The sequence below is a fragment of the Acartia tonsa genome, chromosome 6, assembly GCF_053477335.1.
Source record: "Acartia tonsa isolate MP-2025a chromosome 6, ASM5347733v1, whole genome shotgun sequence".
NCBI lineage: Eukaryota > Metazoa > Arthropoda > Copepoda > Calanoida > Acartiidae > Acartia > Acartia tonsa.
Genome location: NC_137265.1, coordinates 49,898,183 through 49,925,265, shown reverse-complemented (window position 1 = coordinate 49,925,265; position 27,083 = coordinate 49,898,183). Strand labels below are relative to the sequence as shown.

General features: G+C 33.4%; 1 protein-coding gene across 1 annotated transcript; it reads right to left on the bottom strand.

Moving 5' to 3' along the window:
• Positions 1–3,317: 3,317 nt before the first annotated feature.
• On the bottom strand, positions 3,318–14,339 carry LOC145322861 (uncharacterized). Its single transcript, XM_080165185.1, has 7 exons — positions 13,790–14,339; positions 10,927–10,993; positions 7,837–8,903; positions 6,969–7,034; positions 5,670–5,750; positions 4,481–4,604; positions 3,318–3,689 (listed from the first exon to the last, which is right to left on the bottom strand). The coding sequence occupies exons 1-2, from the start codon at positions 14,252–14,254 to the stop codon at positions 10,949–10,951; spliced, it is 510 nt and encodes a 169-aa protein (XP_080021311.1). The 5' UTR covers positions 14,255–14,339; the 3' UTR covers positions 3,318–3,689; positions 4,481–4,604; positions 5,670–5,750; positions 6,969–7,034; positions 7,837–8,903; positions 10,927–10,948.
• Positions 14,340–27,083: the final 12,744 nt, after the last annotated feature.

Below are 27,083 nucleotides of genomic sequence, written 5' to 3'. Positions count from 1 at the left end.
AGAGAATAGATATAATATCCCAGATGCTCAACTACACATAAAAATCAGTCTAGCCCAAAAAAGAATTTAAAGCCGACAAGCTTGTAATGTGCATATAATAAAAAACTTTCCACTTTGGCACTTTCTAACCAATAATATAAACGGATTGTTTGACCGTTTGATTCCTATTGGTCCAATTAAAAAAATGATCATTCAGACTTTCTATGTACATTTATTTACTGGAGTTGATATCTTTAAAGTTTATTTGACTCTTTACTCCGTTGTACTTCTAGATAGCAAAGCTACTCTATAATTTGTCCGTTTGTCTATAAGCTACATTGAAAGGAAATTTTTTTCGGGTGATGTTATTCATATAGATTTTCAATGCTTTCAGATAGAATCAAGGCTATTTTCAGTAGTCTTTTTTTCTTTGGACGTTTACCATTCGGTAGGATATTGTTCCAAATTATGTAATTATGACAAATTTAGGCTCATAATAATTCAACAGAATAATCTCAAAGATTAATTTATAATTAATGAAAAATTTTCATCAAAATCTTATAATATTTATATAATGAAATTGAAATTAATATTTTTAAATACCCTTAAAGAATTTATAAGCTTAGCATAATTAGTTTTAATTCTACTTAAAGATTTGCAAAAATTTACCAGGGTTTAAGGTGTTGGTACATAAATTTTTCTTTCAGGGATAAAACAGTTGGCTTTCGAGGCATAACTCATATATTACCAGAGATAAAGGAATTGATACTCAAGACTTATTTAATTTTTTATAAAATTTTTACGGCACCTATGGCTAAATATTCTGATAGAGAAGCAACAGAATGTTTGTCTGTCTATACCGATAGAACTGAAGTAGATCTCATTTACAGAGAAGCTTCCTCTGGGTTCTGAAAAGGTTTTATGGCTATTTTGAGAAAGGGCAACGTCCATCATCCTCCTAATAGAAATCACCCATAGATAAAGTACTAAAACTTACATCAATTCAAGGACGTCCAATCACCCAATTACCCCCCCCCCCCACAAAAAAATTGGAATTTTTACTCCCCCCCCCCCAAATTTTTTTTTAAAAGCTTGGACGTCCTTACCTATATGATATAAAGATTACCCCCTCCCCACAAATGAAAAAGGCTGGACGCCCTTGCATCAATAAATGACATTATAATTCATAATAGCGGCTTCGCCCCTAGCCTCTAGGGCCTTTGTTCCAAGAGGTAATGTAGTAAAAAAATGTAGTACATGTGGTGCAGCACCAAATAGTTGGTATCATCTGCATCATCAAAAAAAATGATGGGGAATTTTTTAATTTTTTAAGGGGGTTGGGGGACCGGGGTGTCACACCCCCTAAGAAAATAGCCTAAAACCACCACAGGACAAGTAGTTATATTCCCTGAAGAGTAGAATCCAATAAGTTCAATGGTTACCGAGATCTTAAGGGACAGACATCAAGCTACTTTGTATTATAGATATAATAAATAATAGATATAGATTATCTCTACTACAATCGGGTTTAGTTCAAATACACACAAGTTACGGATAATTTGTCTGTCATACAAACAGAAAGACCAGTACTAAGAGTAGCTGCAACACTAAAGCCGAAACAGCTCTATTAGAATACGTTAACTCTTGCAAATTAGATACGCAAATTTGTGTGTGTGTGTATGTGTGTGTGTGTGTGTGTGTCTGAGTGAGATATGCCATTTTCTGTGTATGGGTGTGAGTGTGTGTGTGTGTGAACATGTTTCTGTAAAACATAGATGTTTCATATTGACAAACAATTGCAATTAATTTTCTTCTAAAATAGAGCAACGTATTCGTAGGCTTAAATTTTTGTGTACTTTTATCAAAATCTTGATTGGTAGGTACAAAATATACCAGATTTAATCTACATAGTGATGGTGATTTTGTTTTCATAATTGAGGATCTATATTGATTTATCATCCTATCTAATGCCGATATAATGCCAGGTCAAGAGACAGACAGGGGTGGTGTGGGTTAGTGTGCGAATCAGAATTAAGATTACGCGGAAATCTAAAAATAATTATGATTAATAGAGATTTGAAAGTTTTTGCTGCGCCATATTGCGAGGGATAAAAAGTGTCTATTGTTCGTCGGGCATATTTAGGGAGGGGGGGGGGGGAATGGTTTAATTTTGGGGTTATGTATGACCCCCCTTCATCTAAACACTTTTATAATTTTAGCTTAGATTACATAAGACTTAATATTCTTACATAGCGAGAAAGAGTATTACTAAAAAATAGTCTTAAATCTTATAAAAAATAAAATATCTTATTGGCTATAAGCTATCTAATGTTATAAAATGATATGTAAACAAATCTTTAGAATATTTAAATAATAGAAAACAGAAAGAATTTTAAGTATTTCTTACTCTACATGTCTCATGTCTGATAAGAACTGAGAAACCACTACACTGCAATATCCTTTATATTTGGCTGGTTTTAGGCTATTTCTTTAAAAGGTTAAACAACTACAAAAGAGAGAAAAAAATCTCCTCCCAGCAAAAAATTATGTTCAGGTTTTTTCTTGTTGAATAAAACCAAAACAGTGGTAAAAACAACCTAAAAGATTTCATGACAAATAAAAGTAATGAAAAATCTCTCATAATATGTCTTCATCTTAAAATCTCAATGACAAACTTTGGTGGTTTCCCTTAAAGTGCCTAGTCGAACAAAGAACCCCCTCCCTCCTATTTGAAATACATTGAAAAAGGTGTTGGAAAAGGGTATTTTTTGTTTGGGTAAGGTAAATTAAAAGTGGGGGGTGGGGGGCTTTTGCTCAGTATGCCCTTGGGGACTTTAAGGTGGGTCATATATGACCCAAAAAACAGTTTCTAAGAATTATTTTATAAAATAACAAGTACTTTTCCTTGACCTTTATGAAAAAGAGAAAGTTATAAAATAACAGTAATAAAGTAGTAAAATCCGTGGAACTCGACCCTGTCTTTGTTCACTGGGCCTAAAAACATAAGTAAAACAAAATCACCCAACATAACAAAGACTCGGACGAACACTCCACTTTAACATACATGAAAATCATTTAAATAAAACATTCGCTCTATCCAGTTTCTATATCCAGTTTTATCCAGATATGTTAAAATGGCCTAGTTAGAATAAAACGCGCTACAACCTTCTATTTTTGCGCAAACAAAATCATATTGCAATGTACAGACAAACACACTTTCTACTTTGATAAACGTTTCCATAAAACAACAAATTTACCACAAAAAGTGTATTTTTCATCTTTGGAAAATGGATAGTTATAGACTTATATCAATTATCAATAAATTTGTATAACAATCAAATAAAAATAGATTATCAAAATTTGTGATTTTAACATGTAAAATAAAATGATAACATTTTAGATATTATTTTAGATAAACTAATAATTTTAAAATATTAGTAATGATATAGTGTATGTTAAATATTTTTTCTATAAAATGTGTGATTTTGCTAATATTTACTATAAAATTCTCACTGTATTGTTCGGGTATATATCACAAAAAGGGTTAGCTCACCTTCCACATATTAAAAACTTTCACTGACTATGTCTATAAATATGAGAAGACAAGGGAAGACATCATCAGTTTTCAGGGTACCACTATCTCAGGTTCAGTTTCTAAATCTTGCAGCAAGCCCGTTCCTCTGTGATATAAACTCGTACAGCAACAAAACCTGTAATAAAATAGTCTTTAATAATTAAATTGGAATTTTAGAACTGTAAATAAAATACTGAAACTTAAATGGAATTTTTTCTTTTTATTTAATTTTAGGGTTTAATCCCAATATTGTTAATAAATATGTAAAGCAGAATGTCCTCCGCTTTTGGCTTATTAAACATACGTCTGGGTTAAAACCCAGGCCAGAGGAAATAACGTCCTAACATATTGTTTAATAAACTTTGAAGGCCAGGGATAAGGGTTGGCAGTAGAACTTGAGTAGGAAAACTGATAGTTTTAGGGCGGACTGACTCTAAGTGTAAAAAGTATAAATAACTTAGTCTCAATCTGACCTAAAATTTAGGACATGGTACAAAAGGGTTAAAAAATACATTGATATTTCTGACGGGACGGTTAAATCTGCTGTATCTACGAGTAAGTGAGAGTTGTAGCTAGGTGACACTAACAAATCTAGCTCCTCGGGACCAGCGAGACGTCCCAGAAGTGGTTCCGTTACCGGTTTCATCATCACCCGATCAAAGTAAGTAACCATAGTAATAATAGAAATTTTTTTCCAGAGGGGGATATTTTGGAACTAGCTAATATAATTGAGTAAAAAAGGCCTATTTACTTGAATAACACATTAGGCTGTTTCAAAATACAATTTTTTCACATTTTTACCTATTTTTTCCAAATAGATAAAAAAGTGAATACCTCCCCGGAATTACTATTCTATTCTCACAAAAGGACCAAAACGAGAAAATAATAGTAATGTAGGATACAGATGTAATTTATATATAAACTTACCAATAAATATTCAAAATAGAACCAGATCATTATAACAAAACGGACAGCTAAGGCAACATAAAGTAGAAAGAAGGTCAGGGCCCAGACAAAGGCAGCCTCTGGCAACATAATCACACAGCAACACCTAAAATAAAATAAAATTATAATGACAAGCAAAGTTAGAGATCATATACAATCATTGGATGATGATCTATATATTGAAGATCATCCCTTTAACCAATATCCATTTAACCCAGAATACGCACATTCCAGCGGTAGCGAAATATATCTCCGTGCAAACGATTTTGACGGAGATATACAATATCTTGAGAGAGCTGAGTCTCGTCAAAATATAAATTCCGCTACCGCAATGTCGCTATTTAACAAATTAAAAAGCAGGACACAAAATATTACAGTACAAGCCGATGTACACAAGGAGAATAGGCCAGTAGCCCCTCCGCGTATTAAGGAAGAAAAACTAGACAAAACTAATAGACCAATCAAAGAAAATATCCCAAACGACATTGACTCATATCCAAAAGCTAGAGGCCTACCATCAGACTACACAGAATTTGAATATGACGCAACTGACGTAGATGAGAGAACTAAAATAGATAAAAAAGGCAAAAACAAAAAAAGTCACAATAAAGATCCTAGTGACCAGTCAGATACAGACAGCAGCTATAAAAGAAAAAGAACTAACAAGACAAAAAAGCAACAAACAAAATATGACACATACAGCAGTGATTCATCTGAGAGTGAGTCTGAAACTGTCAGACAGACAAAAACAAAAAAGTATCACAAAAATGACAGAAGTGATACAGATGACACAACAGATAATGACAGACAAGACACAAAATACAAAAACCACGGCAAGGACCAACGTGGAAAGGACAATGACAAACGCTGCAAAAATGGCAAAAATGACAAAAATGACAAAAATGACAAAAATGACAAAAATGACAAAAATGACAAAAATGACAAAAAAGATAAAAAAGGCAATAAAAAAAGAGAAAACAAACAAAGAGAAAGAAAAGGTCACGGAGATAGCAGTGACGATAGTAGCACAGACAGTGACAATGACAGGAAAAAAGACAGAAAAAATAAAAAGGATAAACATTATTGGTCTAGTAGTTCGTCAGAAAACAGTTCGTCAAGCGATGACGAACGCTCCTACGGCTATAAAAATAAAGCTGAGAAAAACACCAACCTTTTAAAACAATTAGAATTATCAGACAGTCAGGTCCACCAACTCAAGCAGTTACTATCATCCGCACACTCAGCTGTAGACCTTAATATAAAGAAAATTATAAAACTTGTGCCTAAATCACTAGTTAAAGGACCATGTGATCATTATAGAATTAGCAAAGAGATAAAGGTGCTCGGTAAGATACCGAACACCTTTTCTGAAGCTACTAATCCTATACTCTTTGTAGGATCCTTTTCATATATAAATGACTTTAAAAGGCCTTTTACACACTCAACATACAATAATCTTCTGGCTCATTATTTCAGCCCAGAGGCCCGAAATAAAATGGACCAATTAGAAATAGATCCTAATAGCTTAAAAGGGACTGAATTTGTGACCAAAATTATCACAACAATAGGAGGTGAATTACTTACGTCTTCGGACTATGAGAAAAAGTTTCATACATACAAATTCACCCCTAAAGATGAGGATCGCCCTAATGTTTGTGCCATAAATTTGGCAGCGTGGCTAAAAAAGACTGGACAGACACCAGAGGCTCAAATGAGTAAGCTAAGGGAAAAAGTGAATAATTATCTTATCCCTAGTAACTTGCAAAGTAGTTTTATAACTGCAACTAACACCCCAGACTGCAACCTTGAAGTTATTCTAAACTGGTTTAGTGTTAACAAAATTTTCTTTGACCAAGCAATTGAAAGGAAAAGGAGAAATAAAGAAAGGCCCGAAAATAAGGCAAATATAGGTCAAATACAGGGAAAAAAGGAAAATAAGTCTAACCCAAAACCAGTTAAACAAATGCCTATAACTGAAGATAAAAAGGTGGACACAAATGAAAACCAAAATAAGCCAGTCCAAAATCAAAACTATAGGCCTCCAAGGAAAATATTCCCCCCTTGCCCTCATTGTGCAAAAGAAACACATTTGGAGGAACATTGTATGCGACATCCTGACCCAGATCAGCGCCAAAAGAATAGGAATTGGGTTGAAAAGAAAAGGATGGAAGCAGCTATAAGACTACAATTAAAATGTCTCTTATGCAATCAGGACAGCCACGCTGCCGATACTTGTCCTATTTTTAAAGGGGTGACGCCTTGCCAAGATCCATGCAAGAGGTGCGAAAAATACGGTTTATTCCGTAGGCACCACCCCATAAATCACTGCAATATCCCAGAAAAAAACTAGATAGGCAGCCGAGCATCTCCCAACAAGCCCAACTTAATGTAAATAAAGTAAATATGTCCGACACTTATTGGGAAATGCCCGGCGGTTGCCGCCAAGAAAATATAAATAAAAAAAACTCACCATTAAATAATATTCAACACGTTCCACTCATGGAGCCAGATACAAACACAGAATTAACGTCTCAACCTAAAATAGATAACATAATAGAGTTAAACCAATTAGAACAAGTAGAAAAAAGTCTAGATAACACGAACTTAAATTTTGAAGAATTACAAGATACTGAAATTTTAAATCAAAAAATGCATGAGATAACAAAAAATAAGGACGAAAATTCGGACATTGATGAGGAAAACATATTAGAACCATTAAATATTCATGTAAATAAAATCGATAAGGAATTTAATGATATGTTTTCTATAACTACAAGTAACGTGTCTACCCCCAATTATAGTCGGACAAGCAGTCTCGAATCACTAATAACCCCTTCATTTTATATGGATGATAATAACGTCCAAACAAATCAGTCTGATGAAAAATCAGAAGACGAACAAATAGATATAAACAAAATAGAAAACAATCCGAATAATGAATCATTAAACACAGATAATAGTAACGAGGACAATGAAGAATTGCCAAGTGACATTTTTAAATATGACATTGATGATACAGACTTACTAATGGAAAACTGTAATATGAGTCGAGCGGAAATAAAAGATGAATTAGAAAAATTCATAAACAATAGCGATGACGATATTAGTATTCTATCAGACAAAGAGGACTGTATTAATGATGACAATATAAGTACAAATAGTACAAATTCTGAAGAATATCTAACCAATTTAAGCGAAATCTTTAAAGAATTTGAAGAAAATAATAATACGGACAATATAGAAGAAAAAATAGAAAAATTAGCATACGTAGTTGCTAATATTAACTTAAATGACGAACAAACAGACAAAACCTCTGATAAAGAAACAGATATATTTACCTTATTAGAAGGTACAATAAATATTGAAGGGAATAGCGCACAAACTCCAGACAATTCAGTAACCATAAGCCAATCATTGTTTTCTGAAACACAATACATAGATCAATACAAAAAATCAGAGGAAAACATTGAAAACAATGACCCAGAAAATAATAGCATATTCAATAAAATGAAATCAAAGATTAAAAACAAACTAGAGGAAAACACACTAATTAGTACTTTGTTACTGATAATGCTTATTAACTCTCTTGGTCACTTTGCGCCATGGTTAATAATGGGTATAAGCACTATGTTATACTGTTTTAATTATGGGAAGTTAAAATTGAGTGAGTGGATAAGCACAATCAGTAACAAAAATGAGAAAATGTTTGATTTGAATAATATTGAAGAAGGCCTAAAAATCAAAACTATTCAATCAAACATATCTGTACTCGAAAAAATCGAGGTACCCTATCTAATAAACAATCAGAGGCACATTTCGGAACTTGATTGTGGGGCAGCAGTCAACTGTATATCAGCCAACTTACTTAAACAGTTGCTCCCCACATACAAGTTCCTAAAAAGTGCCAAACAATATCGCCTTAATTCGGTAGAAGGAGCCAACATAGAAGTTGAATCCTGTAAAAAAATACCATGCATATTTGACGACGTAGGTAAAGTTTTCCTTGACTTTCATATACTAAAGGAAGATAATATTAGCCTTCTAGGACGCCCGTTTATGACCAAGATGAATATTTCATTAGAAGTTAAAGGGGAAAAAATAACAATAAACCTTAACCCAGTGAAAAAAACTAAAGAAGCTAAAATACCATATTGTGTAAACATCAACAATATTAAACTCAGTCAAGGGGAGGAAAAAGAGGAAATATTTAGTATAAAAAATAAAGGTCAAGAAGAACTCTACCTACCTCATCATAGCAACCACAACAATATAAGCATTTACTATAGAATATATAAAATTGATCGCAAAAACAGCGTGACTCTCGGTGTGACCATAAAGAATGTGGGAGAGAACGATCTTGTCTTGAAAAGCGGAGATCTCTTGCTTGGATTAATCCCTTACACACCTGAAAATAAAAAAGAACCAATTAATAAAATTAAAGGTTTTAAAAAAAGTAAGATAGGATCTATAAGAAAAGTTGAGACAATGGACGAAAAAAATCAGAATAATGAGCAATCTAAAGACCTAGTAGTACAAATGAATTTTCGTTCTATAGTTTCAGCCATTTTTATTATCCTACAACACTACATAAAAAATAATATAGTAGCAAATTGTTTAACCAAACTAGCAGAAAGTTTCCCATTTGAAGTGAAACTAAAAAATTGAAAAAACCCCAGCCTAAGACTATTATATTTGAAAAGGACCAAATATATAAAAGTATTCAAACAAAACTTAAGATAAATAGTATATTTTCTGCAGATGAAAATAGCGCTCTCTGCTTAAAAGATGTAGAAGATAAGTTTATAAATAACAAAGAAGGGATTGAAATCACCGCTCCACTCCCCCCTCCGCCATTAACATTAGATGAAATTAAGGCAAAATTAGATTATATAACAAATGAGAATCATAAACAAAAAGTAGCCGAGTTATTACTAAAGTATAACTCGGGTGCTAGTCACAATTTTGATATAGGAGCTTCAAATGTAGAAATGGACTTTCCTTGCCCAAAAAACTTTAACCATAATACCAAAGTTTATAATTTAACTTTAGTAGATACCCTTCACTTAAGATATTTTATAGACCTTTGCATTAAAATGGATATAATAGAATGCTCGCCACCAGACCAACAATTTGGTTCTCCAGTATTTGTTACAGGGAGAAAAGACCGGCAAGCTCCCCCCCGCATAATAATAGATGCTAGGCAAGTTAATGAAAGTATCCCTTATAATGTAAGTAGTATAACAATGGATCCCATGCAAACGCTTAAATCCATATTACCCCATGTCCGATATGGCACTTTTGTAGACATTAAAAACGCTTTTTATAACTTAAGATTATCAGATAAAGTTTTAGAAAGTGGTGTAAGTAACATAGTGACTAGTTTTGGGTGTTTTCGTTTCAAACGTGCTATAACAGGATATGCAGGGACACCTAGTTTACTTTTACACTACATTTTATCCAATATCCATATAAATAAGATGGGTCTACAAGAAATTATTGAATTACTTCTAGTTTGGTTTGATGATCTCTCAATGTTTTCTTGGAAAGAAGAAAGCATTGAGGACCATCTCGCCAAACTAGATATACTACTTAGTAGATTAAATAGACTAAATCTTAAACTAAATCTAGATAAATGCAAATTTATGGTAGATCTAAGCAAGGAAAAAGTAACTGTTCTTGGTTACGATATAGGAGAAGGGAAAATCGTAATCCCTGATAAGAAAAGGAAATTTATAGCTAAAATAGACAGACCAAAAAACTTAAAAGATCTGCAAAGCTTTTTAGGAAATCTTCAATACTATAGAAGCCTTTTATCCCTAACAATACATGGCCATATGAATGCTTTATATAAACAAGTAAGAAACTTTAGTTGGGATGAAGAAGCTGAGTATAATTTCCAAAGCATAAAAAAGATTTTCTTAGAAGATTCCCTTAGTAATGACGCAGCCATCGATTGCGATGTACAACTGCTCTATACCGATGCGTCTAAGAACGCAATCGGTGCAAGTTTAATAGGATATAAAATAAGGGACTTAATACCAGTTAATCTCCCCCCCTTTTTAGAAATGCCAGAAAAAATAAAGGCATATTTAAATAATTCAAATGAAATTGGTATAATACACCAAGATGAAGATTATTTATCATTGTTTCATAAAATTTCTAATTTCTTAAACATTGACAAGAATGAAGATTTTGAAAAATGGAAAACAAATTTTTCCATACATTATACAATGAATGTAGAATTGGCCTATCTTCTTGAAACAACAGAAGATAATGTAGAGTTGGATAAATTACAGAAAAATAAATTATTCGTAGAAAGAATGAATACTTTGCGGGCTGGGGGATACCCGCAAGAATGTCCTTTTTATCAAATGTTCCTATTTATGTCTTTTTCGACTTTCAGCAAAAGAAAAATAAAATTAACTTACCAGTCATGCAGAGACGGGAAGTTTATTGACCAAGATCTCCATCGTCGATTTTCTCAGACAGAGTCATCTGAAATAAATATAATACATTATAATGGGATATATTATTATATTGGCTCAAAGGAAGATGTTAAAATAAACGAAAAAATCTACAAGAAGGTAGACAAAAATCTAGATATAAGTGACAAAGAAATATATTCTCTAATAGAAGAATCAATGAAAAAAGGCACAAATGACATAAAAAACAGAGGGAAAATTTTAGGATTCTTCTCAAAGACAGTGGCCCCAAATGTTATGGAGCAGACAGGCATTGTCTATCTAGAAATCTTAGCAATATTTGAGGGACTTACTTTCTTTGAGACGGACATAAAGCCTGTAAAAACTTTAGTATTGACAGACAACATTGCTTGTTTTAAAATATTAAAAAATACTAAAATAGAGAATAGAAAGTCAAAATTAGATTGGATAAGTCAAAAAATATTATTTTGGGTAGGACGATATATTTCATTTTTAAGTATATCAACAAAAGAGCAACTTGCTGATTTCGTAAGTAGGCTCCTGCCTGAGCAAAAAGAAAGACTAAATTTCATAATTGACAACATAAAACCAATATACATAGGAAAAGATTTTGAAATCTACGAACCCACACCCATTGCTCGTGACCGAGAAGGGTTTGAAAATAAAAATAATCAAGTAGATATTCAAGCCATAACAAGGGGAGTGGCGGACAAAGCTATTAAAAAATATGAGGAGTTGAAAAAAACAGGGAAGGCAATTAAAGAAAAAGTGATAAGTATAATGCCTGAAAAAACGCCGACCAAAAAACCTATAAAGGTACAATACCCCACTCCACAACATATTATTACTGACATAATAAGTAATAATAAAGAAAAAAAGGTAATAAATACTCCGAAGAAAGATATTACAAATCAAATTTCTAAGAAAATTGAAAGTAAACAATTATCAGAAAAAACAGTTAGCAAAAACAACGAAATAATAATAACAGAGAATAAAACCAATGAAATTAATGACCCCTTAACCCCTGAAAGCAAAGATAAACTTTCTAAAAAATCTGAAGGAAAAAAATTAGAAAGTAACATTAAAATACCAGATAATAAATTATCAAATGCGGGAGAAAGTATGAATAAAAGCACACTTTCCCCCAGCTTAGAAAATACCTTCGATAACAACATAATAAATTATGATGACTTAAACTCAATATTACATAGTTCAAATCAACCAGTGCTTGCAAAAAGTTTAAGATCTTTAGAACACAGATTAAATAAAAAACCAACCAGGGAAGAAAGGGAAATCATGCGAAAAGAAATAATAGAAAATTATCTAGACCAATCAGTAAAACTACAAGAAAACTCTAAAGAAAACGAAAATGAATTTCCCAGTCATATAGAAGACGAGGAAAATGACAGCATTATATTAAGGCCTAACGCTAATGCAACTTTTGAAAGACTTAGAGTATTCAATAAGTCAACCTTTATAATGTTACAAATAAATGAAGGCATGAGTAACGATGTATACCCATTTTCTTTAAAATACTATAATAATAAACTAATTTTGCCTTTTAAACTTTATGGATATATTGCAGCACTAACGCATGCTGATATGATACATAGTGGAATTCAAAAAGTATATGATAATATAAAAACAATCTACTATGTAAAACATAAGTCAAAATTATTCAAAATAATAACAGCCCAAATATCATTATGTTTCACCTGCCTGAAAAGCAAGGCAAATCATATGAAATTAGAAAAACAAACGTCAATAACAAGAGCAAATTTTTATAGAAACAATATTGTTACTATTGACATTCTAGAATTTCCAAAGCGACTAAATGAAAACAAAGATATGAAACTAGAAAATATCGCAGGAATCTTAGTCGCGATGGATGTGGCAACACAGTATCTTACTTTATACTTCCTGCCAAATCTTAAACAAAAAAGTGTTGAAATGGGCCTAGCTAATTATATTATGATTCATGGACAAGTCAGATTTATATGGTGTGATAATGGAACAAATCTAAAAAACCAGAATAATACAGAACTACTGAGACAATTAGGGGCTAGATTTTTAGATTCGGCTCCCTATAAATCCGCAAGCCGCGGAAATATAGAGAACCGTATCAAAATAGTCCAAAACTTAATAAGAATAGCTAGGGCCCATGCAGGAAGTATAAAGATCAAAACTGCGTTAAGCACACAAATCCATATTGTAAATACAATGAAACTGATAGGAACCTCCCTCTCACCGTACAACTTACACTGGTTAAGTCTGTACGGTTTCGAGGGAGGGATAACTCAAACAGACGACTTATTTAAGCCTCAATTTAGCTTTGATGAAAAATCATTAGAAACAAGGTTTGAAGAATTTCAAAAACCATTCAAAAGCTTACATGACGAAACAAGAGAAGTAATTATAAAAAGACAAGAAAAGAAAATTAAGAAATTAAATCAATATAGATATCCACATAAAATAAAAATTAACCAATTTGTGCTACTCAAAAAAGACGCACAAAAAGGACACGTATTTCATAAAAACAAACCATTATTTGACCTATATGTTTATAAAGTAAGACATGTGGGAAAAACACTTATTACAATAGAAAACATAGTATCAACGGCTATAGCGAGAGTAAATCCGACACAGTTAAAAGTGATTAAGACAGAATTGATTGGAAATTATCAACTACCCCCCAAAATAGCGAAGCACTTTAGGCTCGTCACTATTGACGACATTGAAAGATTCAATGAAGTCAGTAAAATGAACAAATACTTTAAAAGATTACCAAAAGAAACATAATTATTAAATGAGAGCTAAGAGACAAACTAAAATAAAATAAAAAACTTACCCGATCAATTTCCTCGACTTCAGATATGGAGACACTATCAAAAATCCCTCTCTCCTCAACTCCCTGCTGGGCGGCGGTAACAAGACCGGTCACCGCCACACCAGCGGCCGAGCCCGAAAAATCTAAAGCAGCATATATGGGCTCGGCACTTTCACGTCCTTCGTTCTCCATAACCACGAAATGAGAGGAAAGCGGTCCAAAATTTCTTGTCTCGGCACCTCTAATCCGAGTATCAGTGATCTCTCTGAGGTGTTGGGGCCAGCTACTAACCTCCAGCAGAGCATCATGGTACCTAAGCGCTAAGAAACTTAATCGACCTTTCAATAAGTCATTCTCATGAGACATGCGCTGAATAGTACCACGATGCTCTACAACAATATCACTAAGCTGATTGTTAAGACTGGAGATTTGACGTAACAAACGGCGTTTAGTCAGACAAAGGCTCATAGCACTCCAGGACAACATCACCTGAAAACAAATAAAAAATTAGAAAAAACACAAAAAATATTAAAAAATATCTCCCTGTCCTAGTAAAAGAGAAAGCGAGTAAAAAAGCACTCCCATGAATGTAATAAACATAAAAAGTATAAGACCAAGCGAGTACAGGAATGAAGGAATATAGAAAAACATTTAAATTAAACCAAAATAAATTATAACAAAACAATAAAATAGTTTTAATATTTGGAAAGATAATTTATTAAAATAAATAAGAAAAGACTTTTAAAAAATATTCCTACATTCCTGAAAACTAGGTACTTTGTGAGTTCAAAGACCTGAAAACCAAGCAGCAAAGGGTTCAGTTAGTCAAAACCTTTTAAACATAGTGTTACAACATTTTTAGTTTTATCAATTATTAAAACTATATAGTAATAAAATAGAAGTTTCTTATGTTTAAAACTTACAGTAAAAAGACTAAGGCAAGATTTTATAATCTGAGGAAATAACGTCCGCCGCCTTGTCTTTCCTTTAAAGAAAAACTCATTTCAACAAATGTAATAGACTTCTATAATATAATTAATGGGAAAATATTTATAACATGCAATAATGATCAATTTTCAGAATATTGTTTTCTTTAGTATGCATCCTTATCGGTGTAATTGCTTCTATTTTCTCAATAGGATGATACCTACCAGGCCTATCTCAGTTCATCTTTGCTATAATATGACTAGCGATATGACTCGCCAATATGTCGACTTGTACTTGCTATTCATCAATTATTGCATAGAAGATCTTCAGACTATGCTAATCTGGGCCACTAATAAGATCCTAAGGGCCAGATTAGCAAAGGCTATGAGACGGGCAGGGGAGTTAAAGTCACTATATGAGATAATAGGAGCACAAAAATATGAAAAACAACAACAAGCCGTAGAAAAAATGATACGCAAGGCCGAGGACACGGACGATTACTTCTACCGTGTTAAGGGCCTGTGGGAGGAGTTCGAGCGTTTCCCACCCAGAGGCTGGAACGAAAGAAACCGTTCACATAAATAATATTATGCTTATGCCCGATTTAATGTAAATTAAAATTTCATTAAGATGTCAAATAAAATATTAAACAGTCCATTAAAACATTAGCAGACGCATTTAAGAAAATAATTGATACGAAAATTGATTTATATTGTTTGTAATCATATTTTTAAAAAATCAGGATTAAAATATAAATATAAAAATCCCCCCCTTATTTTTTATTTTGCTCTGCTACAGGCTGCCGCAGGCTGCCCTTTATTATTTTTTATTCCAGCATTTATTTTGAATGAAAGAATAGCAACATTCTCTCACTAAAAACAATAAATATTAATTTTTTTTATCACCTCTTGGGGCAAAGCCCCTAGAGGCTAGGGGCGAAGCCGCTAGTCCTTATAATAAAGTAACAGGATGTTTATGTGTTTGTGTGTTTGTATGTTTGTACCGAAGGATCTCGCTAACCGCTGAACCGATCGGGTTCTCCTTAACAGGGTAGCTTCTCATAGGTCCCGGGAAGGTTTATAACTATTTTCTTGGGGGGTGGGACACCCCCAACCCCCCAAAAAATGAAAAATCCCCCCCCAAAATTTTTATTTAACTAAAATAAAAAATTTTTTACTTTTTCTTTTAAAATCTAATTTAATTTTTAAATTCGACTCTCTCCTCCTCAAGTGCCCCTAGAGGCCTCTAGAGGCGTAGCCGCTAGTTGTTACTAAATCAATTAGGAAAATTAGGATAACTTTTAATACAAATTTGTTCAAGTCAATAATCAGTTGAAATCATCTGACGCTTTGACGATTAATGTAAAATGGCACACAGATAACGCTTTAATTGCAAGAAAATTCTCAAGAAGTTCTTGTGATGCTGCGCAAAATGGTACAAAAAAATGACGTCATACTATAAAGTTGTCCAATGAGATGCCAGTATACATTGTAATTGACCAATGGTAAAATATATACTCGCCTCTCATTGGTTATTTTATCATATGACGTCAATTTTTTTGTACCATTTTGCGCAGCATCAGTTCTTGTTGTTACCAAAACGTTTATGACTAAGGGGTACATTGCTTTCAAAGCATCAGTAAGATCTTTTTTAACATTTTTTTCGTTTTTTCGTCACCCATCTGACTTCCAACAAACGTTATGAATATTCTTGTCCTTGTTTTTTGAATAATTTTATTTGTTTTAATATATTCTTTAATCCAGATTATTGACTGGTAGAAAAACTGTCTCACATACAGATTTACAGATTTAATCAGCGACACTGGATAATTCTTTGAAAAAAATAGCTGGGAGTCCCAGTGTTGCAGAGCCGGGAGCCGTGGAGCCGCCATATTTTGCTGGAGCCGGATCCGTAATTTTCGTTGAAAAACAGCTCCGGCTCCGGACTAGATAAACAAAGAGATTTTTTATAAATTATAATTTGGTAACTCTGTTTTGTCATGTGCAAATGTCCCTTTTAAGTTTTTCAAGTCCATTTTTATCAAAAATTGAACTTTTAAAACCTTCAAAAGTCAAAAATAGACATGGGGAAAAAAATATGCCGAGTTTTTCTTGATTTTAGGTCGGAGCCGGAGCCGCACCAAAATCAAACGGCTCCGCAACGCTGGCTGGGACCATCAAACAAGGGTTGTGTAATCAAAGGGTTGGTTGGTTGTCTCTACTGTAACACTTTATTATTCGTAGATGTAAAATTATAAATATGATATTCCTTCTCCTGCTAAGTCAAGCCCGTGACACAGTCTTTAAAATGGCGCAACAGATTACCTTGCTTTAGTTAGGACTTTAGAAAAGAGTCGTGCAATCAAAGGTTGCTCTTTTTTGTTCAGAGAGTTACATGTTCTGCTAGAGGGTGTCAAAATACAGATTTAGAAGTTACAAGCTAAAATCATGCAATCAAGAGTGGTTGTACTGATTTGGTTAGGACTTCTAGAAAAGGTTGTACAATCAAAGTTTGCTTTTTATGTCCAGAAAATTACACTTTGATGTCTCAGAGTATTGATAACTAGAGTTGGCTCGATATAATTATCTCCCTATTGGCTAGTTTTCTATATGCATATCTATTTCTCAATAAATCTATTTTCCTCACCCGGCATTACTATCTAAAAGAAAGTAAATATTTAATAATTTAAATGATTTTTAAAAGATTTTTTTAAATTATATTTTTTTCTTTACATTACCATCACCAAAGGGTTAATGATGATGATTACAATTTTAGTTTAATATTTGAACACACAAAATGTCGCCACAATCGAATTCTTTTAAAACATAGTTTTCTTAAATTTATCATATTATAAATTTAAATTTTCTTTTTTATGATTAGAAATTAAATACATCAATATAAGGTAAATAGCAACATGAAATGAAAAAAATTAATTTATTTTTAATAAAGTAAAATAATGGGTCTTATCGTTCTGGGCAATGAGAGTTTATTATGGATTATTGGAGCACTATGAGTTTTAATCATATATTCCTTGGAAAACTTGAGCTCGTTTATAGACATTTATTTCCTATATAGATCTGGCATGGATCTTGAAGCAATTAGGCAGGCCGTTTTGTACATGTTAAAAATTGGAAGATTTCATTAAATAAAAGTAATCGCAAATATACTTAGTAAATGAGTAAACAGTCAAATTTCGACACAACCCAATCTTTCCCGATTTTGTATAATTTTTACGGAACACGATTCCAGTGACGTCATATTTTTCTTTCCCGAAAAAGGGAAGGGGGGAAGAAAAAAAGAGATGGGAGAAAAGGGGTTTTTCCCCATCTCTTTTGAAGAGATTTTCTTCCCCCCTTCCCTTTTTCGGGAAAGAAAAATATGACGTCACTGGAATCGTGTTCCGTAAAAATTATACAAAATCGGGAAAGATTGGGTTGTGTCTCAAATTTCGTGCAATAGAAGGTTTTGTCTGAGGACCAACTAGAATCAATTAAATGGCCTAAAAATAAATTGCTTCGGTGAAGAGAAGAAACTTTTTCGAAAATTTGTTGTTATTATTTTTCTTTATCCTTGAATGTTTTGTATTTCTTGAGAAAAATAAATTAATATTTATTGAATATTATATAATTGTACTTTAAAAAATACAATTTATTTATTGTAATTTATTACAGGGTGTCCGTCGGAAACTGTTTTTTTATACGCTTATTACTCCCTTAATATTTGAGCTATATTAGTAAAATAAAAAGTATTTGGTAGTCTACTACTCACTATTTTATTGAATAATGATGAAAAATCCACAAAATAAACAGGAAAAATCTACGAGGTATTACATCAGAGGTTTCTTTTATTGAATTTAGACTAACCCATCAAGAAAATATTTACTTTGTGAACTTTAGGATGAGTTAGGGGCAAAACGGCTGGTCGCTCAGACTTGATAGGCATATCAATAGAACTCGCTTGACATGGCAAACCAAAAATTCCCAATATTTTAAGAATCTGAAGTGTAATATATAAGTGAACAATATGAAAAAATAGGCATAATATTGATCTTCTTTGTTAATTTTTCATGTGAGCTAGCTTCAAATGCACACAAGAACCTGAACTATACCAGATTTTTTAATTAGACTACAATGCCAGTTCTTATAATGTCTGGAATAAGTCTTTGTGATCCACCGTTTGGCCACCAGCTGCTTTAATAGTTAACTAAGACATATTTTTCTTGTGGGTTAGTCTTATATTCACTAAAATCAGTCTGTTATGTATTACCTTGTAGATTTTTTTCTGTTAACTTTGCGGGTTTTTCATCACTAAATGGTCAGTAGTAGGCTGCCAAATACTTTTCATTTTACTAAGATAGCTCAAATATTAAGGGAGTAATAAGCGTTTTAAAAAAAACAGCTTCCGACGGACACCCTGTATATTTGATTTTAGACTGATCTTGCAAGCTTTTACGCCAACGAATAAGAGATCGTGTTTATAAAACTTTGGGTATCAGTACTTTATAGCCCAATGTCCCCTCCCTCACTTGCTACAAACTGTATTGTAGCTGCGCTACTTATGGAAAAAGTTGTCCTTCTCGGTTAAAACCGCAAGACAAACAAACAAAACAAAACAATATTTCATTTTCTTGCAATATATCCATTGATAACATAGTGTTAGATAATTAATCTTCCATTTACTGGCGGTTTCCCTTAAATTACCAAGTCGAGCACATAACCCCCCCAGGGGCGTCCAAGCTTTTTTTTTGGGGGGGGGTAAAATTTTTTTAAGGGGGGGGGGGGTAATTCGGTTTTAGGGGGGGGTAAAATGGCGCGCGAAGTACGCCGCGAATTTTTTTTACCCCCCCCAAAATTTTTACCCCGGGGGTAAAATTTGCTTGGGGGGGTAATTACCCCCCCTGAAATCTGTTGGCAGGGGTAAAATTTGTTTACCCCCCCCAAAATTTACCCCCGGGGTAAAATTTTTGGGGGGGGTAATTTAAATTTTATTAAAAATTCAGTATTAAAAATGCGCTCGAAGCGAGCAAAATTTTTTTTTGTTAGAGATTTTTTATTTTGGGGGGGGTAAATTCGTTTGGGGGGGGGGTAATCGCCCCATTACCCCCCCCCTTGGACGTCTATGAACCCCCCCCCGGCCCCCCGAATTTAATTTTGAACTAGCGGCTACGACCCTAGAGGCCTCCAGTGTCACTTTAAATGTTTTTTTTTTAAATGATACGTAACATTTCTATGTTGCGTTCAAGTCTCTACCTAAATTTTTTTTCGATTTTTTGTAATTTATCTTGGGAGGGAGGTGGTACCCTCCCCCAAAATAGTTATAAACCTTCCCGGGACTCATGAGAAGCTACTCTGTTAAGGAGAACCCGATCGGTTCAGCGGTTAGCGATATCCTTCGGTACAGACAAACAGACACATAGACAAACACACATCCTGTTAATTTATTATAAGGATTAATTTATAATACATGTTATTCGATTGCTTGTTTGTTCCTTTAGGTCAGGTTAGAGGTGGTTGGGTATTGAGTAGCCCCGCAGGTTATATTCACTGCATATATAGGGTCCTCATTGTTATCCCCCCCCCCCCCCCCCATTATTTTAATTTCTTTTAAAAAGTAGTGGGAGGGGGTGGGGCAGTAATATATTGCCACTTTAAAGGAAAGCACCCATTTACTTATACATTATCAACACATAGTGTTAGATGTTTCATTTATCTTTAAATTTCATGGCCGCACAACATCATTTTTCTTATGTGATTAATATTCATTTAGAAATGGAAACAAGGATGATAAATTTATTAAAATAAGCCTCCAGAAAATATACTGCTAAAAAACTGCCACAAGTTGACCCAATAATCCAAATTTGAAACCTCTAGCTTAAATAAAAATGTATAGGCATCTTAAAATTACAGTGAAAGTCTTTAAAAAATTTCAGTATACACCAGCTAGAAGCAAAATATAAGCTTATTTTGGGGCACAAAGTTATAATAACAGTAATTGATTACGTTTTTTATAATAAAAACACCTCTTTTCTTAATAAATCTCTCAAAAAAATCTATTTGATTTCTGTGACTAAACGTAAAATCCTGGCAGAAAAATAAGGTAACTTATATTTAGCGGTAAAAGTTATGTACCTTTAACCCTTTACAGTCGGGCCCCTTGCCGCACCTTATTATCTCAGTTCCTATTAGAGCTAGAGGGCTAAATCTATATGTGCAAGTCCCCTGTTTGATAATGAATTTCCGACCTTTTATAAGTCTAAGTCAATTTTCGCTTCCTTCACCCTTTTATTTAACAACCTTTGTTTTTAGGTCTTTTTTTACTTAAAAATTTCAAACGGCTGTAATTTTCTTATTTTTTAAGCTAGAAGAAAAATTTTTTTCCAGAAAATGTTTATCTTTATGTAAATTTTACATTAGAAATATCAAAATATAAATTTCAGCGGCCGCAGCTGTACTTGGCAGCTGCCAGCTGCCGCAGTCGGCGGTCGGCGGGAAAACGGCGGCGGATCTTCATGAAATTTTAATACGTTATGTAGACATGTAAGAAAAGCTTAAGTTTAAAATTTGAAGTCTCTAAGTCAAAAATTGCGGCCACAGGAGCCTTTTAAAGATTTCTGGAGACCTGGAGGATCAGGACCTGCAGGATCATACCTGGAACTTGAAAGTGACTTGAACACCTTTATTTTATATAAGGATGTACTACTAGAGGATTTTTTAATATTTTGGTATGATAAAATGCTTTGTTTTAGTCAAAAAAATATTTTTGCTCTTTACCTGGATGACCCTGCCAGGTTTGCTGGCACCCTGTGCCCGCCAGAATGGAGATATTCAAAAAATTCCAACTCTCAGTTATGTGTCATACCCATACTTAAAAAGTCAAGCAGTTAGGGCTCTTTATCTTTCACACACAGAAAATGAGATAGAAAAAACCGGATGGGGGGGCGTTCAACGCCCCCCCCCCCCCGACCGTTAAGGGTTAATAGAATTATCCGGCAATCCAGCTGCAGAGGAAAAAAACTTACTCTGAAAACTGTTTCTGACAGCCGGACATTTAGAAGTAAATTAAAGCTTCGTTACTAAAATTGCTATATGTATACACAATTTTGATTGCTTTTAAGCAAATATCAATTTAGAATAATTAATTAAAGTTAGCTAGGATATTAGAAAATATAAAATAAACAAAATATTAAAGGGGTGATACCCCTTCCCCCCCCCCCTCCCAAATAAATAAGGCTTGGACTTCCTTGCCTGTGGACTTGAACTTTGGGGTGCATCCGCCATAAAAAAATGTCAACTAGAGCTTTATTGGCTGATGTTTTCCACCGTTTATGCATTCTGGAAGGATCTGATGCGGATAGTTTTTAAAAAGTGCGGATTTCAATTATATAGCAGAATGCCACAGCTTGTAAAAAAAGCCCATTCACAAATTATGTAGGTTTTGAGATTTAATGCTATACCCCCTTAAAACAAAACAAAAATACAATTATATAAAAAAAATAATAACTCTATTTTTAAGCCGCTAAACTTTGCGCTATATACATGCAGGGAAGGAGAGGACATTGGACTGTAAATTATGCTAGTACCTTAACCCCTTACAGTCGGGCCCCTTGCCGCACCGTAATCGGTCGGGGGGGGGGGGGGGGGGGGCGTTCAACGCCCCCCTTATTATCTCAGTTCCTATTAGAGCTAGAGGGCTAAATTTTTTTGTGCAAGTCCATGGTTTGATAATGAATTTCCGACCTTTTTTAAGTTTAAGTCAATTTTCGCTTCCTTCACCCTTTTATTTAACAACCTTTGTTTTTAGGTCTTTTTTTACTTAAAAATTTCAAACGGCTGTAACTTTCTTATTTTTGAAGCTAGAAGAAAATTTTTTTTCCAGAAAATGTTTATCTTTATGTAAATTTTACATTAGAAATATCAAATATAAGTTTCAGCGGCCGCAGCTGTACTTGGCAGCTGCCAGCCGCGGCAGTCGGCGGTCGGTGGGAAAACGGCGGCGGATCTTCATGAAATTTGAATACGTTATGTAGACATGTAAGAAAAGCTTAAGTTTAAAATTTGAAGTCTCTAAGTCAAAAATTACGGCCATAGGAGCCTTTTAAAGATTTCTGGAGACCTGGAGGATCAGGACCTGCAGGATCATACCTGGAACCTGAAAGTGACTTGAACACCTGTATTTTATATAAGGATGAACTACTAGAGGATTTTTTAGTATTTTGGTATGATAAAATGCTTTGTTTTAGTCAAAAAAATATTTTTGCTCTTTACCTGGATGACCCTGCCAGGTTTGCTGGCATCCTGTGCTCGCCAGGATGGAGATATTCAAAAAATTCCAACTCTCAGTTATGTGTCATACCCATACTAAAAAAGTCAAGCAGTTTGGGCTCTTTATCTTTCACACACATAAAATGAGATAGAAAAAAACGGATGGGGGGGCGTTCAACGCCCCCCCCCCCCCCGACCGTTAAGGGTTAAGTTTTAAACTGTTCTCTCATTGAATGGTTTAAAATATTGATTGGTTGGTTTAAACTAGCAGTGTTCTAACTTGTCAACCAACAACATTAATCTAAGGAAGAGGCAATTTTGTTTATCATCATTGGGGATGTACATTAATTTATCGACTTTTGTCTTATCCCTTAAGATCCCTGAATATATAAGCACGCAACTGACTGAAGAAATTATTTCTTCTTGAAGTAACAAATGGTATAGAATTATACAGATTAGCTCTATACCTATCATATATCTTAACTAGTAGAGAATAGATATAATATCCCAGATGCTCAACTACACATAAAAATCAGTCTAGCCCAAAAAAGAATTTAAAGCCGACAAGCTTGTAATGTGCATATAATAAAAAACTTTCCACTTTGGCACTTTCTAACCAATAATATAAACGGATTGTTTGACCGTTTGATTCCTATTGGTCCAATTAAAAAAATGATCATTCAGACTTTCTATGTACATTTATTTACTGGAGTTGATATCTTTAAAGTTTATTTGACTCTTTACTCCGTTGTACTTCTAGATAGCAAAGCTACTCTATAATTTGTCCGTTTGTCTATAAGCTACATTGAAAGGAAATTTTTTTCGGGTGATGTTATTCATATAGATTTTCAATGCTTTCAGATAGAATCAAGGCTATTTTCAGTAGTCTTTTTTTCTTTGGACGTTTACCATTCGGTAGGATATTGTTCCAAATTATGTAATTATGACAAATTTAGGCTCATAATAATTCAACAGAATAATCTCAAAGATTAATTTATAATTAATGAAAAATTTTCATCAAAATCTTATAATATTTATATAATGAAATTGAAATTAATATTTTTAAATACCCTTAAAGAATTTATAAGCTTAGCATAATTAGTTTTAATTCTACTTAAAGATTTGCAAAAATTTACCAGGGTTTAAGGTGTTGGTACATAAATTTTTCTTTCAGGGATAAAACAGTTGGCTTTCGAGGCATAACTCATATATTACCAGAGATAAAGGAATTGATACTCAAGACTTATTTAATTTTTTATAAAATTTTTACGGCACCTATGGCTAAATATTCTGATAGAGAAGCAACAGAATGTTTGTCTGTCTATACCGATAGAACTGAAGTAGATCTCATTTACAGAGAAGCTTCCTCTGGGTTCTGAAAAGGTTTTATGGCTATTTTGAGAAAGGGCAACGTCCATCATCCTCCTAATAGAAATCACCCATAGATAAAGTACTAAAACTTACATCAATTCAAGGACGTCCAATCACCCAATTACCCCCCCCCCCCCACAAAAAAATTGGAATTTTTACTCCCCCCCCCCAAATTTTTTTTTAAAAGCTTGGACGTCCTTACCTATATGATATAAAGATTACCCCCTCCCCACAAATGAAAAAGGCTGGACGCCCTTGCATCAATAAATGACATTATAATTCATAATAGCGGCTTCGCCCCTAGCCTCTAGGGCCTTTGTTCCAAGAGGTAATGTAGTAAAAAAATGTAGTACATGTGGTGCAGCACCAAATAGTTGGTATCATCTGCATCATCAAAAAAAATGATGGGGAATTTTTTAATTTTTTAAGGGGGTTGGGGGACCGGGGTGTCACACCCCCTAAGAAAATAGCCTAAAACCACCACAGGACAAGTAGTTATATTCCCTGAAGAGTAGAATCCAATAAGTTCAATGGTTACCGAGATCTTAAGGGACAGACATCAAGCTACTTTGTATTATAGATATAATAAATAATAGATATAGATTATCTCTACTACAATCGGGTTTAGTTCAAATACACACAAGTTACGGATAATTTGTCTGTCATACAAACAGAAAGACCAGTACTAAGAGTAGCTGCAACACTAAAGCCGAAACAGCTCTATTAGAATACGTTAACTCTTGCAAATTAGATACGCAAATTTGTGTGTGTGTGTATGTGTGTGTGTGTGTGTGTGTCTGAGTGAGATATGCCATTTTCTGTGTATGGGTGTGAGTGTGTGTGTGTGTGAACATGTTTCTGTAAAACATAGATGTTTCATATTGACAAACAATTGCAATTAATTTTCTTCTAAAATAGAGCAACGTATTCGTAGGCTTAAATTTTTGTGTACTTTTATCAAAATCTTGATTGGTAGGTACAAAATATACCAGATTTAATCTACATAGTGATGGTGATTTTGTTTTCATAATTGAGGATCTATATTGATTTATCATCCTATCTAATGCCGATATAATGCCAGGTCAAGAGACAGACAGGGGTGGTGTGGGTTAGTGTGCGAATCAGAATTAAGATTACGCGGAAATCTAAAAATAATTATGATTAATAGAGATTTGAAAGTTTTTGCTGCGCCATATTGCGAGGGATAAAAAGTGTCTATTGTTCGTCGGGCATATTTAGGGAGGGGGGGGGGGGAATGGTTTAATTTTGGGGTTATGTATGACCCCCCTTCATCTAAACACTTTTATAATTTTAGCTTAGATTACATAAGACTTAATATTCTTACATAGCGAGAAAGAGTATTACTAAAAAATAGTCTTAAATCTTATAAAAAATAAAATATCTTATTGGCTATAAGCTATCTAATGTTATAAAATGATATGTAAACAAATCTTTAGAATATTTAAATAATAGAAAACAGAAAGAATTTTAAGTATTTCTTACTCTACATGTCTCATGTCTGATAAGAACTGAGAAACCACTACACTGCAATATCCTTTATATTTGGCTGGTTTTAGGCTATTTCTTTAAAAGGTTAAACAACTACAAAAGAGAGAAAAAAATCTCCTCCCAGCAAAAAATTATGTTCAGGTTTTTTCTTGTTGAATAAAACCAAAACAGTGGTAAAAACAACCTAAAAGATTTCATGACAAATAAAAGTAATGAAAAATCTCTCATAATATGTCTTCATCTTAAAATCTCAATGACAAACTTTGGTGGTTTCCCTTAAAGTGCCTAGTCGAACAAAGAACCCCCTCCCTCCTATTTGAAATACATTGAAAAAGGTGTTGGAAAAGGGTATTTTTTGTTTGGGTAAGGTAAATTAAAAGTGGGGGGTGGGGGGCTTTTGCTCAGTATGCCCTTGGGGACTTTAAGGGGAAGTACCAAAACTTTTCCCTAAAATTAAAGGATAGTTTATTTATATCTTAAAAAGTTAAAACTTTAACATCTTAGCTAATATATTAAGAAAATATGAAATTTGGAACAAATCATGCTTTACAAGAGCATAACTAACAAATTCCATACAATATAGTACAACAATACTACAATTCAAAATCTATTAATTTTATTCAGATTTTTGTTGTTGAAGATCCCTCATCCACAGGTTTCCTGTTACAATTATATATAGAGTTTGTGTGAGATAAGAGATTTTAAAAGCTGTAGGACAATTCGGACAGCGATATACTAGGAGAAAGCATTAATACTCTCTTAAGAGATAAGACAATGATTAATGAATCTACATACATTATCAATGTATTTAGATTATAACTATCAGTTGAAAGGTTTTGAAACTGAAACTGGCTAATCTAAATTAAATAAATGTTATAGGCCGGTTATAAAAATTTAGGTACAAGTATATGTATGTAATTTATAGTCAAATGCTCCTTTACTACCTATTACCTGGGACAAGGTTTTCTGGGACTTAAGTTGTGTATTCAAGGACCTTAAGGTATCAATCAAAATTAGCAACTAGAGGTATTAAATTTTTAAAAAAAACATCCATCAGACAATCAGCCTATTGATGACAAAGTTTTTGATGGAAGTCTTAACCTATCACGGTAGTAAGTTATACACATTTTTGAATTGTCCAAAGAAATCTACCTTCATGACACTTAATATGGATATACTACACATTTTAATTATCATTACTTCAGATCATGCAATGACAAAAGAAAATGATAATACTTTTAAAAAAA

Excerpts from the sequence above, each read along its gene's own strand:
- LOC145322861 (XM_080165185.1), bottom strand. The coding sequence starts at position 14,254 with ATGTTGTCCTGGAGTGCTATGAGCCTTTGTCTGACTAAACGCCGTTTG. Across the intron at positions 10,994-13,789 it reads AAGTCGAGGAAATTGATCGG|ATGACTCTGTCTGAGAAAAT; the intron begins GTAAGTTTTTTA and ends TATTTATTTCAG.